This window comes from Artemia sp. Qi Xiang Cuo, chromosome 11 (assembly GCF_049724085.1).
Source record: "Artemia sp. Qi Xiang Cuo chromosome 11, ASM4972408v1, whole genome shotgun sequence".
Taxonomy (NCBI): Eukaryota; Metazoa; Arthropoda; class Branchiopoda; order Anostraca; family Artemiidae; genus Artemia; species Artemia sp. Qi Xiang Cuo.
The window spans coordinates 64,375,006-64,393,001 of NC_142804.1; the positions used below are offsets into that span (position 1 = coordinate 64,375,006).

The following is a 17,996-nucleotide window of genomic DNA, read 5'->3' on the forward strand; positions in this document are numbered from 1 at the left end:
TTTATTATAGCCAGCGTTTCCACTTAAGTGTCTTGCGATCTCTTGTTACTTAAAAAGACCACTAGAACTCAAAATTCCGATTCGAATGGTTTTTCCTTTGATATTTTATGACTGGATCTATACGATCAAACTCCCACAAAAGAAAAACTCTTAACAAACATATTTTGCATATAGGGGCTTGGACCATCTACTATGAGGCTCTCAGACATGATAAATTTGAGTTCTATCTCTGTCAAATTTACGTATATTTCTTTTTCAGCAGACCGCAAAGTTGATCGGACTACCGTTAATTATACAAGCTGGTGCTAAAATCGGTCACTTGTTTTAATTTTACCAAAATAAATAAAAAAAATTCCTTCATTTTTTCTATCATTTACCTGTCCTTTAAGTTTTTTTTCCTTCAAATTTAAGCACTCCCCTCCTGCCAATAAATTCCTTTATACAAGCCTGGGTTTTATCATTAAGGATAAGATCCTATTTCGGCTTATATACAAAATTGAAACCCCAATCTCATAAACGTCTTCGTGTTTTACGAACGAGAAACAAAAAGTTTTTCCCACCCCATCACACTTTAATTCTTATAACATCCTTAATAAGTAATAAAATAAGACGTACCAAGTTAATTACTTGATGGTACCAGCCAGAGGGGACGAAGATAACTTCCCCTTCTTCTTGAATAACTTCGATCCAAACCTTTGCCAGATTGCTGCTGCAGTTACGGAGGTCATAAGGGAGTTGACGTCTTGGATCACGCAGCTGTTCTTCATCTCCACGAGGTACTAAAAACCAAAGTTTACGACCACATATATTGGCAGACCAACTGTACGATCCGAAGACATCTGCATGAAAAGGTGTCCTGAATAAAAATGACTCATTTAATTTCTGTTCAAACGTCTCTTCATTTAGTAGCCTGGGATTTTAAGCATATTTGTTGTTTTTTTAGTTGCAGGAGTTTGACAAAAAAGATATTACCGAAGCCTCGTTTTCTTCTCTAGCCAAAAATAAAATCTGAGAGCACAAATAATTACGCGACAAGAACTCATAAGTATCAATATGATTCTTTAAAAAGTTTTTTCTATGGTAGATGGTAGAATGCAACCGAATTCAATTCTACCACTATAAAAACATTTCAAAATTTCACGTGAGGAGGCTTATGCTCTTTTCTAGACAAATCAAGCAAATTAAATGTGTTTTGTCGCAATAAATTCTTTTTCTATTAAGGTATACTTTAAATTATTAAGCAACTTTCTCATGAAAAAGAGACGCAAAAAAACAGCCAAATTACGTAAAAAAAAACAAGGATATGCTGAAGTCAGAGGATATTAGCTTGAATGCAAAGACAATCTGGAAAAGATCCGGGTTGCAGCTGTAGCTAGCAACCTAGTAAGAGACATCATCCGGGTTGCAGAGGTAGCTAGCAACCTAGTAAGAGACGATCCCGAGCCATCATTTAATTTAATATTACAGCCCTAGAATGAAAAAAAACTGAGTTGCTTCTGAGTTAATACTAAGCTGTTTGTTTATAAGCCAATGTGACTAAATATATACGGAAATCTAAGCTTAATTGTTTTCTTAAACTTTAACCTTGTTCGGTTATAGATGAAATTTCCAAAAATATGGATTAGTGGTTTTTTTTGTTCATTTATGGAGTGAGTTAATTTGGCAACTGAGCCGTATAAAGGGCTTCTCTTCAAAGATGCGTAGCTTTCCAGTCTCTTTGTGCCCTTTTTAATAGTCAAAGTGATTGGAGAACAACCCCCACGCCCATCATTTCCCCAATCACATCCAATCAAAACTTTGAGATAGCCATTTTTTTCAAAGTGGTTAAAAGATCCGGAAATTATGTCTTCGGGGGAGAGCCCCCCCCCCCCCGCAAAAGCCTCAGGACAAGGATTGTAAGTTATACCCTGTGGAAATATAAGGTTCTTTATATAAAAGGTGGTCGTACATACTTCGGAGGGGGCTCAATAGATTGGTAATCAGAAGCTCTAGTGTCATTTTTAAGAGTCAAAGTGATCGAAGGGCAACTAGACCCCTCCCCTCACGTCCTGTTTTCACGAATCACATCTGATAGAAATTTGAAATAGCCATCGGTTCAAAAATAGTCCAAATATCACACAATAAGGTCTTTGGGGTTGACACAGCCCCTCAAAGTCTGGGGGCAAGGGTTGTTAGTTATGTCCCGAGGGCATATAAAGTTTTTATGGAAGGAGTGGTCGTGTGAATTTTAGATGAGGTTCATTTAATTTGAAATGTATAGTTCTAGTTCTTTTTTAAGAGTCAAAAGTGATGGAGGGCAGCTAACTCCCCCCCCCTTCCCTGACATCCCCTTTTTTCCCAAACGCATCCGATCGAAATTTTGAGATAGTCATTTTGTTCACAATTGTCCAGAAAGTATATAATGATGTTTTCAGGTTGGACACAGCCCCCCATAGCCCAGGGTTTAAGTTTTGTAAGTTATGCTCCGCGGCATAAGTTCTTATGGTACGGGTGATCGTATCAACTTCAGATGGGTTGGGACTTATTTGATTGGAAGTCGGAAGTTCTGGTGCCCTTTATAAGAGTCAAAGAGTCTGTATACAAATATATGTGTATACAGATTTTCAAAAGGGTGTAATTCTGGATTGACCGAGTATGTCAATTTAGAACTTTCAGGAAATGATAAGGGATATGATCAAAAAGGCAATATTTGCATTAAACCACTAATACTACCACTATCTCCACTGCTACCGCTACCACTACTACCACAGCACTTCTTAATTCACAACTGTCAGAGAAACTTTAAAGACGCTTTTAAAACTAAATCTAAAGACGCTACGTGCATATACATTATCAAAAGAGCGTATCTGAAGAATTGACTTGGGTATTAAGTTCGAACTTTCAGAGAATATTTAAAACGGAAGATCATTTAACTAAAAGGCAATGTGTGCACGCTATTACTAATACCACTTCAACTACTACTTCTATTGCAACTACTAGTTAAAACTTCGAAGTTAAAACAAAGTCAAATCTTCGAGAAGATGGATGATGAGAGGGATGTTCAGCTGACCAAAAGATAATATTACACTATTAAAACTATGCCTAAGGGTATGAAGGTGAAATTTTCAAGTTTTTTTTTTGGGAGGGGGGGGGTAAACTTAATCATGACACACCGTCTGTATGGAGATTGTCAAAAGGGCATAACATCGATATCTTAGTAACAGTTTTGAATTGTCGTCACTTCTAAGGGGCCCAACCTAGGCACCAAAGAAAGCATTTTAGTTTTACCGAGAAGCTTGCTTCTTTCAGGTATCTGACATCTGACACTCTTATGAGTCTCGCTGTTTTTACTAACCATTATTTGTATAAGTCGCAACATTTGGGTTATTTATACATTTATTAGACACACTCTAACAAAAATAAAAAACAGAAAATTTAATTGAAATGAATTCATCCGACAAAATTTTGCTCTGGAGATTTGCTCCTGTCATCAACGTCATCACTTGTTTTGTGAAAGCTTTGAAAATACTCTTTTTTAAAACCTTTGGTTCCATCTGGCCCGTTTGGCTGCCTAATTACAATAACTCTGGGACCAGAACATGGCTCTTCTTTTTTGTAGTTTGCACCTCTTCTGCACGGTGGCACATACATACTGGTAAGAGCGACTTCGTATCGGTTGTCGACGCTTAATTTTTCCATTAAACTGTCTTTTTCTGTGATAGCATCTATTTTTACATGGTTCTCTGCATCTGAAGTGTTGGCCCCGGTACCTTTTATACCACTGGAAGGAGGATTTTCTTCAGAGCTAGGCTTTGAACCACGTCTCAATCAGCTATCTGATGATTAGCCTTGAAAAGAATTTTGCCACGTCTTTACTGAAATATTTCTTCTGCGTTTTTCTTCAAATTTGAGGTGCTGCCACTTTCATCCAGTGTACCACTAGAAGCAGGCTCTCTCCTTGGCTTAATTTTTTCTGGCTTAAAGGTAAACCTTCCTCTTGAGCCTCATTTTTGTTGGAATTCCCGTATGAATTGTGACTTTTGGTACAGGTCAATTTCTTTTTATTCAAATTTGAGTTTCCACCGTTTTTTTTGCTTGGCTTCATCAGAATTCTCTTTTTCTGGGGCTTCATTTTGTTTTTCCTTGCTCATATCGTTCTTGAGACGTTCTATGTCCGAAATCTACTTGTTCACTTCTAATGCTTGCGAATCACGAAGCGTTGATAAGGTCCTCTGCATGCAAAATGTGTTTGGTACAATTATTCTGCATATTAGATAGATAGATATATAAGTGTATTTGAAGTATTTTATGATGATCGCTGATCAAAGTTTATGTTATTTGTGCCTTTCATTTATGTTATTTTACTGTTTTCATGACCCTATATTTGGCTTTTAAATACACTTATTTATCTATCCATGTAATATACAGAATAATTGTACCAAACATATTTTGCATGCAGACCAGCTATACTTTACCCCCCTCCCCTAATGTGCAACTATATAGTCCAAATTTATTTCTAAAATAACGAAGAAACTAACAAAAAAACCGGCGTGTTCTCGAATTTTACAAAGCAAGTAAACTTGAGTGAGTGGCGCATAATACACAAGTACCAAAATTCCTTCGCCCTACGGAAATAAAAAAAAATAAAACTCAAATAAAATTCTCAATTAGGAAAGCCTTATTTTCCACGAGGGGGTATTTTCCGCGGGGGGGGGGGGATTTTCCACGGGAGGGGGGGTATTTTCCGCGGGGGGGGGGATATTTCCCGGGGGTAAACGCCTAGAGCCCTAAAATGTATGCATGCTTCCCAATGACAAATACTATGCGTAAACAACGGGAAATATTTATAACTTAGACTTTTCCCCTGGGACTGTGGGGGGGGGGTCATGATATATTCAAAAGCATGGTTATTGGGCCTTTCAACTATGATGAAAAAAATAGCTACCTTAAAATATTAATCAGACGATTTTTGGGGAAAAAGTGGGGGAGGGGATCAATATGCCCTCCAATCTTTTTGGTCACTTAAAAACGAAAACAGTACTAGAACCTTTTATTACCGTTCGAATGAGCCCTCTCACGATATTCTAGGACCACTGGGTCAAAACGATCACCCCGGAAAAAAAACATGCATCCCTGATCTTTCTTCTGGCAAAAAAAAATACAAAATTGAGAATTTTTGCAGATAGAAGCTTGAAACCTCTACAACAGGGTTCTCTGACATGCTGAATCTGACGGTTTGATTTTCATTAAGATTCTATGACTTTTAAGGGTGTTCTCCCTTTTTTCGAAAATTGATTTTAAAAAAAATTTGCACAAAATAAGGTTTTTCAAAAAAAAGTAAAGAACTTCATTAAACCAAAAATGAACAAAATAGAATCAAATAATTTACCAATCATACAACTACCACAAATCAGTATCAATAAATAAATGAAACCTAGAGCAAACAGAAATTAAAATAAATAACAGAGTCAAACTCAAAACAAGCAAAAATTAATATAAGTAGGGTTCCCAAACCCTATGCTTTCTAAAACCCAGAATACATTGCACTTTACTAAAAAATTTCAAATGCATTTACTAAAAAAAATGTGCATTTTCAGTTTAACATATACATTCGCTGATATTTATTCCTTAAAATCTTAATTAATTTTTGATTTCTTAAAGTTATAAAAATGAAAGATTTAAAAGAATTTAAGGAATAAATCACTACCCTGAGGGTTGTGGGGGGAGGTTGTAATCCTCGAAGATCTAATTTCCAGAACTTTAAACTACGTTGAACAAAATGGCTATCTCAAAATTTTAGATTTGATGTGTTTGGGGAGATCGTGGGCGTCAGAGGGGGGTTAGTTGCTAAACCTTACTATAAAGAATCTATTTACGAACTTTCATCACACACACAAACTTACACAAACACACAAAAAACTTATATCCACACGCAATAGCTTAGACACACAAAAACTTACACACACACACAAAAACTTACACACACGCACAAAAACTTACACACACACACAAAAACTTATTGGGTTAATGGGTATCAGTTCTGTCCGTTCATGGAGCCGGGATGGCCTTTGGGGGTCTGGTAGGCCTTTGGGGGCGCCGGTGGCCCTTTGGGAGCTTGGGGGGGCCTTTGAGGGTCCGGGGGGACAGTTGGGGGCCTGGGGGCATTTGGGGGCGCCGGTGGATAAATTCTCCGAGCCTGTTTTTAAGCTATTACTGAAAAAGCCTTTTGACAACCTGCACGCACATTACGATTTGATGTACTTCAACATCCCCAAAAGTAGATGTTTCAGCGCCAAGTTATCTGTGGAAATGGAAAAAAAGATGCCATTTAGGCATAATACTGTGGTAGCTGCCAGTTTTCTTTATTTTCAAGACAATATATTTCCCTTACCGTTCAAGCCAAGAGAATTTTTCTAGTCAATTTCCAATCGAATGAGCCCTTTTTCAAGATTCTACGACAAACCTATCTATAAAAACCTTATATGCCCCCAGGGCATAACTTACAACCCTTAGAGCTGTGGGGGAGAGGTTCATCCTCAAAGACCTAATTTTCAAAAGTTTCAGCTACGTTGAACAAAATGGCTATCTCAAAATTGTGATTGGATACGTTTGCGGAAAAGGTGGACGTGAGAGGGGGGTTAGGTGCCCTCCAATCACTTTCTACTATTAAAAATGCACTAGCCCTTTCAATTTCCAATCGAATGAGCCCTTTTTGAAGATTCTACGACAACCCTTTCTATAAGAACCTTATATGCCCCCGGGGCATAATTTACAAGCCTTAGAGCTGTGTGGGGGTGTCATCCTCAAAGACTTAATTTCCAGAAGTTTCAACTACGTTGAACAAAATTGCTATCCCAAAACTTTGATTAAATGTGTTTGGGGAAATGGTGGGCGTGACCTCTCGCGCCCACCGGTTAGTTGCCCTCCAATTACTTTCCAATGTTAATAAGGGCACTAGCCCTTTCAATTTTCAATTGAATGAGCCTTTTTGAAGTTTCTACCAACGCTACCTATCAAAAACCTTAAGTATCCCCAGGACATAACTTACAACCTTTGCCCTGAGTGGTGGAGGGGGGGGGGTGTTTTCATCGTCAAAGACATAATTTCCAGAACTTTCAACTACTTTGAGCAAAATTGCTGTCTCAAAATTTCGATTGGGTGTGTTTGGGAAAATGGTGGGCGTGAGAGGGGGGTTAGTTGCTCTCCAATCACTTTCAACTATTAAAAACGGCACTAGTCTTTTCAATTTCCAATCAAATGAGCCCTTTTTTTTGTTTTTTTCGACAACGCTTTGTATAAAAACCTTGTTTGCCCCCAGGGCATAACTTACAATCCTTGCCCTGAAGGCTGTGGTGGGAGTGTCCTCCTCAAAAACCTAATTTCCAGAACTTTCAACTACGTTGAACAAAATGGCTATCTTAAAATTTTGATTGGATGTGTTTTGGGAAATGGTGAGCGTGAGAGGGGGTTAGTTGCCCTCCAATCACTTTCGAATATTAAAAAGGGCACTAGCCCTATGAATTTCCAATTGAATGAGCCCTCTTTGAAGTTTTTACGACAACGGTGTCTGTAAAAAAAACCTTAGATGCTCCCACGGCATAACTTACAATCCTTGCCCTGAGAGCTGTGCCGGGAATGTCCTCCTTAAAGACTTAATTTCCAGATCTTTCAACTACGTTGAACAAAATGGCTATCTCAAAATTTCGATTGGATGTGTTTGGGGAAATGGTGGGTGTGGAGGGGGTGATAGTTGCCATGCAATCACTATCAGATATTAAAAAGGCTATAATCCCTTCCAATTCCAATCGAATGAGCCTTTTTCTAAGTTTTTACGACAACTTCTTCGATACAAAGTGCCCTGGTGTCATGAATTGCCTATGTAAATTATTCTTACAGCTAAGTTCTTTCATCAGTCTTTCAATGCGATAGTGTACTTGCAAGGATTCAGCAGTTGGTTAATTTTGTCTTAGAGCTGTTGGTGCTACCTCCCACTGTTCTTTGAGGATATCCAGTGATCCTCTTGATCGCCTACCATACAGGAGTTCAAAGTGGCTGAAACCCAGTGAAGACTGAGCTGTTTCGCGATACGCGAACAAAATGTAGGGGATGTACCGGTCCCATTCTTGTCCATAACATATTTCTTAAGCAAGTGGATGAAGGTTCCATTGAGTCTTTCTACCAGCCAATCGGTCTGAGGATGATACAGAGAAGTCTTTATTGCCTTTATACCAAGCATTTTGTAAACTTCCCTCAAACTTTTGGACAGAAAGTTTGATCCTTGGTCAGTCAAAATCTCAAAAGGAACTCTACCTCAGCATATGAGTTGTTCGAGGACCTCCGCAATCTTTCTCTCATTGGTCGTCCGTAAAGGAAAGGCTTCCGGATATCTTTTGGCATAATCCGAAATTACCAGCAGAAACCGATGACCATTCTGTGGTATTGTTAACGGTCCAACAACGTCCATAGCCATGCGATAGAAGGATTCTTCCACTATGGGTAAGGAAATCAGTGGTACCTTCTCCTTCGCTTTCAGCCTAGCGGTGAGCTGACACGGCTTACACGTTTTAATGTATTTTCGGACATCTCATCTTACTCCTGACCAGAAGAAGCGATGCAAAATCTGATCGCAAGTCCGTTGGTTACCATTATGTCCACTTAACGGTGAGTCAAGGGCTAAATTAATGATGAAGGATCTGCAAGACTGTGGCACAACAAGTTGCAATACCTCCTCGCCCACTGACGAAGTCCTCTTTCTATACAGCACCCCATCAAGGATCTCATATTTTTCACGCAGCGGGGCTTGCTTGTAACAACTTACTAAGCTTTTGAAATTCTCAGCTGATCCGGACGTATCTCCTGAGCTGTACCCAACGACTTTGACTTTGACTTTATTCAATATAAACACACAAATAAAACACAACTCCAGGGACTGATCAATGATCCCTAGGGCCAAAATGTAGTCCCTGGAGAACTCGAATATTCATACAAATACTATCACTAATTATTAACAAGCAACAAATAAAAAAAAAAAAAAATAAAAAAAAAAAAGCACTGTACACTAAATAAAAAAGAGAGAATCATCCTAAAAACTATTTATTTGCACTAGTAGAAAGAAGATGTTTCTTATTATTATATTTAAATGATGGAACTGAAACAGAATCTTTTATCTCCAGCGGAATACTGTTCCATAATTTCACTCCAACGTATTTGATAGAAAAAGCTGCTCTTTGCGTGTGACACATATCCAAGAAAAGAGAAAAATTTATAGATAATGACTCTGGATAAGCATGACAATATGGCGATAAATAAAAAAGGACAAGTATTGTTAGTCCTGGGGGTGCTAGACTTTGCGGGTGAGGGACTCTTTAAATATTTATGTTTGAAACCAGCAATTTGGAGCTGACAAATTGGTCTCACTGTTAGCGATTGAGATTTTAAGGAACACTTTTTTAGTATCAAGTCTATTAAAACAAATCGACTTTACAGCTCTATTTTATAAGATTTGAATTCTCTTTAAATTATAACAAAAGGAATTAGCCCAAACGTAACAACTATAATGCATATAAGGATAAACAAGTTTAAAATAAAGGGTTCGCAAAACTTTTTGCGGAAGGAAATTTGTAAGTCTATACAAAATCCCAGCTCCTCTTGCAAATTTTATAGATTTATAGAATTTTATAGATTTATTAGATTTTATAGATTTTATAGATTTATAGATTTTATAGAATTGACATGTTCTTTCCATGGCAATAATTAATCAATGGTTATACCTAAATATTTAAATTTCGAAACCCTATATATTAAATGTCCATCAGCTGTTGGAGATAGTTCAGTGTTTACCTTTTTAATAGTAGAAAAAATCATATAATTTGTTTTTTTAATATTAATCAATAAACGGTTACTCCTCGCGTATTTTATTAGATCATTCAACGCGCTATCCATGGTCTTAAAAATTCAACACTTAAAGCTCGGAATAATAAAACTGTATCATCTGCGAATGATATTGTCAAACAATCTTTCATAAAATTTCCTATATCCGCGGTATAAATGAGGTAAAGGAGTGGCCCTAAAATCGACACCTGTGGAATTTCGTAAGTTATTAGGTGGCTCTGGTGATCTTTTTGGTCCAACTATAACCACCTGTGACCTATCTGATAGATATGACTCAATCCAACTAACAGTCCACGGCGGAAATTTATAATTCTTTAACTTTATAACTAAAAGATTATGGTTTACTGTATCAAATGCTTTCGACAGGTCAATAAATAAAGCTGAGATATAAGTAGAGATGACCCTATTGATACGAACGGGAGTCCAAATATGGGCATAGAGTCACTAGGAAGAATGATTGCGTAATCGGTCAATGGCCTCTTTATCCAGGGGTGTTGTTGTTTTTGGCCAAGGGCACGCTAGGGGAGAATGTTATGATCCAGAAATAGGAAACAATATTAGTTGTTGTTGTTTTTGGCCAAGTGCCCGCCAGGGACGAATATTATGATCCAGGAATAGGAAATAGTATTTGTTGTTGTAAGTGTATGCTCGAGGCAAATGTTATGATCCAGAAATAGGAAACAGTATTTGTTGTTGTTGTTGTTGTAAGTGTATGCTCGAGGTGAATGTTATGAGTTTCTAGGAATAGGAAACAGTTAGATCAAGTCTTTCATTCTCAGCCAATCAGCGGGTTTGCTTACATATTAGCGGCAGAGGGAATATGAGGAAAGGATTTTTGCTATAGTTTTTATTAGTCTGTGAATAGAATTACTAAGTTTTTAGTTAGCGGTGTGATAACATGAGTGAACAAGTTGAGTTAGAAATATCCTTTTATTGTGACTGTTCTATTTGTAAAGGTCATTTTCATGATTTTGAGTATTCACATGAACCTACTGCATGTTTAGACAGCATAGAGGCAGTGATAAAAGTGAAGAATCTGGAGGAAATGAGAAGAAAAATTATATGTGATACGGAGAGAAATTTATACCGATTCCAAGTAAGGTCACATAAAAGAAGGGTTGATATGACAGAAAAGGAAGATCGAAAGAAGAAGAGACTGGGAAAAGAGGGCTTTCTCTATAGTGTAAAAGACAGCAGTGAAAACCCAATGAAAAATGTATATAGTGCAAGATATAACACTTAATATTATGATGAATATGCTCTAAGAGAAAAGAAAACGCGACCCTTCAAGAGACAGCATAAGAGGCCATTCTACGAAATAGATTTTAAACAACGAAAACCGTGGTGGAAGAGTTCTCATATATGATTTAACGATAAATCTAATTATTGATATGCATAAAGAGTTTTATATTATAATCATACAATAAATTTGATTGTACTATTTTTATTTTCTCATACTAGATATGTATAGAATAAGGATACCAGCAGAGACTTCTTTACATGAATAGTTCAGTTTTATTAGGAGAGTATTATCAGTACACAACCAAGTTTTCTATCAATGATAAAAAAATAAATGATTCTTCTAAATATTTTTATTCATTTGTCAAATCAATGTATATAACGCTTTTTAAATATAAAATATCATTATCATCATCATCAACCTCCTCCCCAATAGTAATTTCCTCAATTTGAGGATGAGGTATTGTAATTATTTGTATGCTGTCATCTTCGTCACTGACTATTTCAATATTTCTCAAGGGGGGCATATCTACATATAGACGATCATCGTCCTCGATACACATTCTTCCAGAAGGCCCCCTCCTCACTAGATCATCTGACGTGTACGATAATCCTTCAGACGTATAGTGGACTTCCATTATATCATCAGCATCATCAATGCATATATCACACAAAAGAATTTCCTCCTCATGAGAGAGGTCACACTCGCTCCAAACATCCTAAAAGATTGAGAACACTATGATCAAATACTAAAGTTTACGGTCAAAAACCTGTATTAGTTCAGATTTTACGGGAATAGTTTATTTTCGAACCAAAAAAATGTATTTACCATAATTTTCTTACAAAAAACTAGAGTTCTGGTGCAGCGGTGTGTTGTAGTAGTAGTATTAGTAGTAGTAGTTTAACTAAAAATAACGACACTATTAAAATTTTAGATGAATTTATCTCTCTTTGGGCAACTAAATACAGTAATAAGATATGATAGCGTCAACAAAGTGAAAATCTGCATAAGAACTCCAAACAGTTTCGAGTCATATTTTTCTAACAGTAAATGCTTTTAGAAATGAACTAAAATTAACATTTTACCACACATAAACTTTTTTAGTAAAAATCTTTTAGGAATGATTGGGTGGAAATTTGAGCTATGTCAGAACATAGCAACAATAATTAGCAGCAGAAAACAATAATTATTTATTATTTTTCCAAGTACATAGAGATCCAGAATTTCTTAAGTGATTCTTTGATGCAAGGTGTTTTAGATTTAATTGAAAAAAACTTTTTCGCGTGCTGACCAATGGTATGCGTTGTGCAGATGCCGATCTCCTAGTTCGATGCCTTCGGTCGGGAGTGCAATGCGTAGTTGGGGGACAAATTATCTGACGCTTCCCGTGTTTTCCCCCAGATATCTCCAGGTACCCATTTAGAGCAGGGTTGACTTTGGCTGAGCTTACAGGGTCACGAAATTTACCCCCATTCCAAACCAAACAAACAGCGAAACCAGGACTCAAACTCCTGACCACATATAAACTCATATGATTTCAAGTCTGTAGCGCTAACCACTCGGCTTGGAATTGGAATGGGAAATCCCCCCCCCCTAAAAATGGAGCCCATGAAATCATGAAGAAGGTAAATACACTTATTTTTATAAGTATATGCTTTTGATGTTAATGAATTTATAATCAATTTAAGAAATTAATTAATTGAATTAGTTTATTTGTATAAATGATTTTTAAATATTTTTTTATTTTTAACTCTTTCCACAGAACACATATTTTTCATAGTTAGGAGGGGATGGAGACTGCCAGACATGTCACACTGAGATTCATAGCTATAATGTTCTCATGAAAATAAGGTCCCAATTGACGGTTTTATATCTAATTTGGAATGGAAAGAGACTGATCTACAGAATTGGTATTTTTATAGCCATAAAATAGCTAGACACAAACATTCATATTTTTCCACAGTTACGGTGAGAGAAGTAAAGGTCAACTGTGAAGATATTTAGCCTAAGAAATTAGCATATGACGTTACAACCCTTCGGTAATGACAAGTGAAAACCAAAGAACTCAAACGCAATTGGACTACGGTTCGCTATTTACTACATTGCAGCTACTGCTGTAACCATGATAACTTGATGATAATTTCTATTTTTCGAAATACCTTGCATACATCATTCAAACATAATAAACTCAGCCTTGAAGAGATTTGGGATTGAACACCAAATTAAACAAATGAGAGACAAACAAGGTTAAAATAATTGATCCCGAGTGACCTTAGAAGATATAGCCTTCTTTGAAGATGCAATCCTCTTTAAGAATCGACAGATTGTTAATATTTAAACTTTTACGTTTCTTATAAATGTAATAAACAGGATTACTTAATATTTTACAATATAACCATAATTTTCATGTCCAAAATTCATCAATTAGCCGTAAACTTTTTTTTTTACATACGGGGCGAGATTTAATGTCCTTGGTAGAAGTCTATACAAGATTTAATGTCCTTGGTAAAAGCATATATGAGATTTAGAATTGATATTTTTATAGCCATGGAATAACTAGACACAAACATTCATATTTTCCCACAGTTAAGGGGAGAGAAGTAAAGGTCAACTGTGAAGATATTTAGCCTAAGAAACTAGAATATGACGTTACAACCCTTCGCTAATAACTAGTGAAAACCAAGAACTCAAACGCAGATGGACTACTGTTCTCTATTTACTACATTGCAGCTACTGATGCAACCATGATAACTTGATGATCATTTCTAAATTTAAAAATTCCTTGCATACATCTTTCGAACATAATAAACTCAGCCTTGGAGAGATTTGGGATTGAACATCAAATTAAACAAATGAGAGACAAACAAGGTTAAAATAATTTATCCCGAGTGACCTTAGAAGATATAGCCTCCTTTGAAGTTGCAATCAAACAGTTCGTGGTAACGAACTGTAAGTAAGGAGCGACCCGGCTCAATGGTAACCGAAACTCTAGAAAACGGGTTTTTTATACCAATATATATATATATCAAAATAATCAAATTTCAATGCTGATTTCATATACATAACTTTCATCAAGTTTAGTGCTACCCATCAAAAGTTAGGCGCCTGAGAAAATTTGGCTGGTTTTCAAAAAAAGGGGGGAAAACCCCCTAAAAATTATAGAACCTTAATGAAAATCACACCATCATATTCAGCGTATCAGAGAACCCTACTGTAGATGTTTCAAGCTCTTATCTGCATAAATGTGGAATTTTACATTTTTTACCATAAGAAAGATCACGCATGCGTGTTTATTTGTTTGTTTGTTTTTTTTGTTTTTTTTCCCAGGGGTGATTGTATCGACTCAGTGATCCTAGAATATCGGGAGAGGGCTCATTCGAACGGAAATTAAAAGTTCTAGTGCCCTTTTTAAGTGACCAAAAAAAATGGAGGGCAACTAGGCCCCCTCCACGCTTATTTTTTTCCCAAAGTCACCCGATCGAAATTTTGAGATAGTCATTTTGTTCAGCATGGTCGAAAATATGATAAATATGTCTTTTAGGATGACTTAATCCTCCGAAGTTCCCAGAGGGAGGGCTAAAAGTTATGAACTTTACCCAATGTTAACATATAGTATTGGTTATTGGGAAGTATACAGAAGTTTCCAGGTGGGTTTTTTTTCTGGTTGTGGGAGGGACGGGTGGGTCAGTGGTTATGTTGGAGGATCTGTTCATGAAGGAAGTTTTCATGGGGGAAGGGAAATTGCCATGAAGGGGGCGCCGGACTCGCCAGCATTATTTATTGGATATTGGGAAGTATACAACCATTTTCAGAAAGGATTTTTTCTGGAGGGGGTGGGGGGGCTAGAGGAGGGGGTTACTCTGGAGAATATTTCCGTGGAGGATGTTTCTTTGGGGTAAGGGACACTTCTATGAAGGGGGCGCCGGATATCCAAGCATTATTTAAAAAACGATCAGAAATTAAATAAAAAAAAACAAGTTTTTTCAACTGAAATGTAAGAAGGAATATTAGAACTTAAAACGAACAGAAATTATAACGTATGTGAGGGGGTTCTCCCCCAAGTCAATACCTCGCTCTTTACGCTACAGTTTTGTTTAGTGCTTTCACAAGAGCTATCTATTCTAATTAAACGGCCTTTGTGATTCAGGGGTTTGTGAATCAAAATTTTTTTTAACTTTTAACATAAAGAGCGTGTTATTGACTAAGGGAGAACTCCCTCATATACGTAATAACATATACGTAATAAAAAACAATAAAAAAACAAGCGATACGGCTCAATAGTAATCGAAACTTTTAAAAACAGAATTTTGATGTCAATAAATGTATCAAAAGGATGTGTTTATAATGCTGATTCTAAAATATAAATTTTATTAAGTTTAGTATTACTCATCAAATGCTACGAGCCTGAGAAAATTTACTCTATTTTTTAAAGAGGGGGGAAACTTCCCCTACAAGTGAAATAATTTTAATGAAAATCACACCGTCAGATTCAGCGTATCAGAAAACCCTTTTACATAGGTTTCAAGCTCATATCTGCAAAAATCTGCAACTTTGTATTTTTTGCCAGAAGAAAAATATACGAATATAGAAGTTAGTTACGTAAGTTAATTTGTAAAGACATCCATTTAGCAAAAGAAAAGTAAAATTTTTATGCAAATAAAAGCTGCATTAACTAAAAAACGATCAGAAATTAAATAAAAAAAACAAGTTTTTTAAACTGAAAGTAAGGAGCGACATTAAAACTTAAAACGAAAAGAAATTATTCCGTATATGAAAGGGCTGTCCCCTCCTCAACGCCTTGCTCTTTACGCTAAAGTTTGACTCTGTCTAACAACTTTATTTTTTAAAACAATAAAAAACTTTAGCGTAAAGAGCGAGGCGTTGAGGAGGGGACAGCCTCTTTCATATACGGAATAATTACATTTCAACTGATATGTAAGAAGGAATATTAATACTTAAGACGAACAGAAATTATAACATATGTGTGGGGGTTCTCCCCCAAGTCCATATTTCACTCTTTATGCTACTGTTTTTTTAGTGCTTTCAAAAGATCTATCTATTCTAATTAAACGGCCTGTGTGATTTAGGGTTTTGGGGCTGTCCCCTCCTCAACGCCTCGCTCTTTACGCTAAAGTTTGACTCTGTCTCAAAACTTTATTTTTTAAAACAATAAAAAACTTTAGCGTAAAGAGCGAGGCGTTGAGGAGGGGACAGCCCCTTTCATATACGGAATAATTACATTTCAACTGAAATGTAAGAAGGAATATTAGAACTTCAAACGAACAGAAATTATAACGTACGTGAGGGGGTTCTCCCCCAAGTCAATACCTCGCTCTTTACGCTACAGTTTTTTTTTAGTGCTTTCAAAAGAGCTATCTATTCTAATTAAACGGCCTTTGTGATTCAGGGGTTTGTGAATCAAAATTTTTTTAACTTTTATAACGTAAAGAGCGTGGTATTGACTAAGGGGAGAACCCCCTCATATACGTAATAACATATAGGTAATAAAATAAAAAACAATAAAAAAACAAGCGATACGGCTCAATAGTAATCCAAACTTTTAAAAACAGAATTTTGATGTCAATAAATGTATCAAAAGAATGTGTTTATAATACTGATTCTAAATACATAAATTTTATTAAGTTTAGTATAACTCATCAAAGGCTAAGAGCCTGAGAAAATTTACCCGATTTTTTAAGAGGGGGGAAACATCCCATACAACTGAAAGAATTTTAATGAAAATCACACCGTTAGATTAAGCGCATCAGAAAACCCTATTACATAGGTTTCAAGCTCATATCTGCAAATATCTGCAACTTTGTATTTTTTGCCAGAAGAAAAATATACGAATATAGAAGTTAGTTACGTAAGTTAATTTATAAAGACATCCATTTAGCAAAAGAAAAGTAAAATTTGTATGCAAATAAAAGCTGCATTAACTAAAAAACGATCAGAAATTAAAATAAAAAAAAAAAAGTTTTTTAAACTGAAAGTAAGGAGCGACATTAAAACTTAAAACGAACAGAAATTATTCCGTATATGAAAGGGGCTGTCCCCTCCTCAACGCCTCGCTCTTTACGCTAAAGTTTGACTCTGTCTCACAACTTTATTTTTTAAAACAATAAAAAACTTTAGCGTAAAGAGCGAGGCGTTGAGGAGGGGACAGCCCCTTTCATATACGGAATAATTTCTGTTCGTTTTAAGTTTTAATGTCGCTCCTTACTTTCAGTTTAAAAAACTTGTTTTTTTTAATTTAATCCTCTTTAAGAATCGACAGATTGTTAATGCTTAAACTTTTACGTTTCTTATAAAGTAATAAACAGGATTACTTAATATTTTTCAATATAACCATAATTTTCTTGTATAAAATTCATCAATTAGCCGGATATGGTTTTTTTTACATACGGGGAGAGATTTAATGTCCATGGTAGAAGTCTATACAAGATTTAATGTCCTTGGTAAAAGCATATATGAGATTTAGAATTGATATTTTTATAGCCATAAAATAACTAGACACAAACATTCAGATTTTCCCACAGTTAAGGGGAGAGAAGTAAAGGTCAACTGCGAAGATATTTAGCCTAAGAAACTAGAATATGACGTTACAACCCTTCGCTAATAACTAGTGAAAACCAAGAACTCAAACGCAGATGGACTACTGTTCGCTATTTACTACATTGCAGCTACTACTGCAACCATGATAACTTGATGATCGTTTCTAATTTAACAATTCCTTGCATACATCTTTCAAACATAATAAACTCAGCCTTGGAGAGATTTGGGATTGAACATCAAATTAAACAAATGAGAGACAAACAAGGTTAAAATAATTTATCCCGAGTGACCTTAGAAGATATAGCCTCCTTTGAAGTTGCAATCAAACAGT

At 36.0% G+C, this 17,996-nt stretch overlaps 1 protein-coding gene across 1 annotated transcript in view; it reads right to left on the reverse strand.

Annotated features, from left to right (window-relative positions):
* Positions 1-17,996, reverse strand: part of JMJD4 (jumonji domain containing 4) — a 52,294-nt gene that overhangs the window by 6,287 nt on the left and 28,011 nt on the right. The window contains exon 4 of the mRNA XM_089096943.1: positions 616-856. Within this exon, the coding sequence (XP_088953069.1) occupies positions 616-856 (241 nt within the window). The remainder of the gene's footprint in view (positions 1-615; positions 857-17,996) is intronic.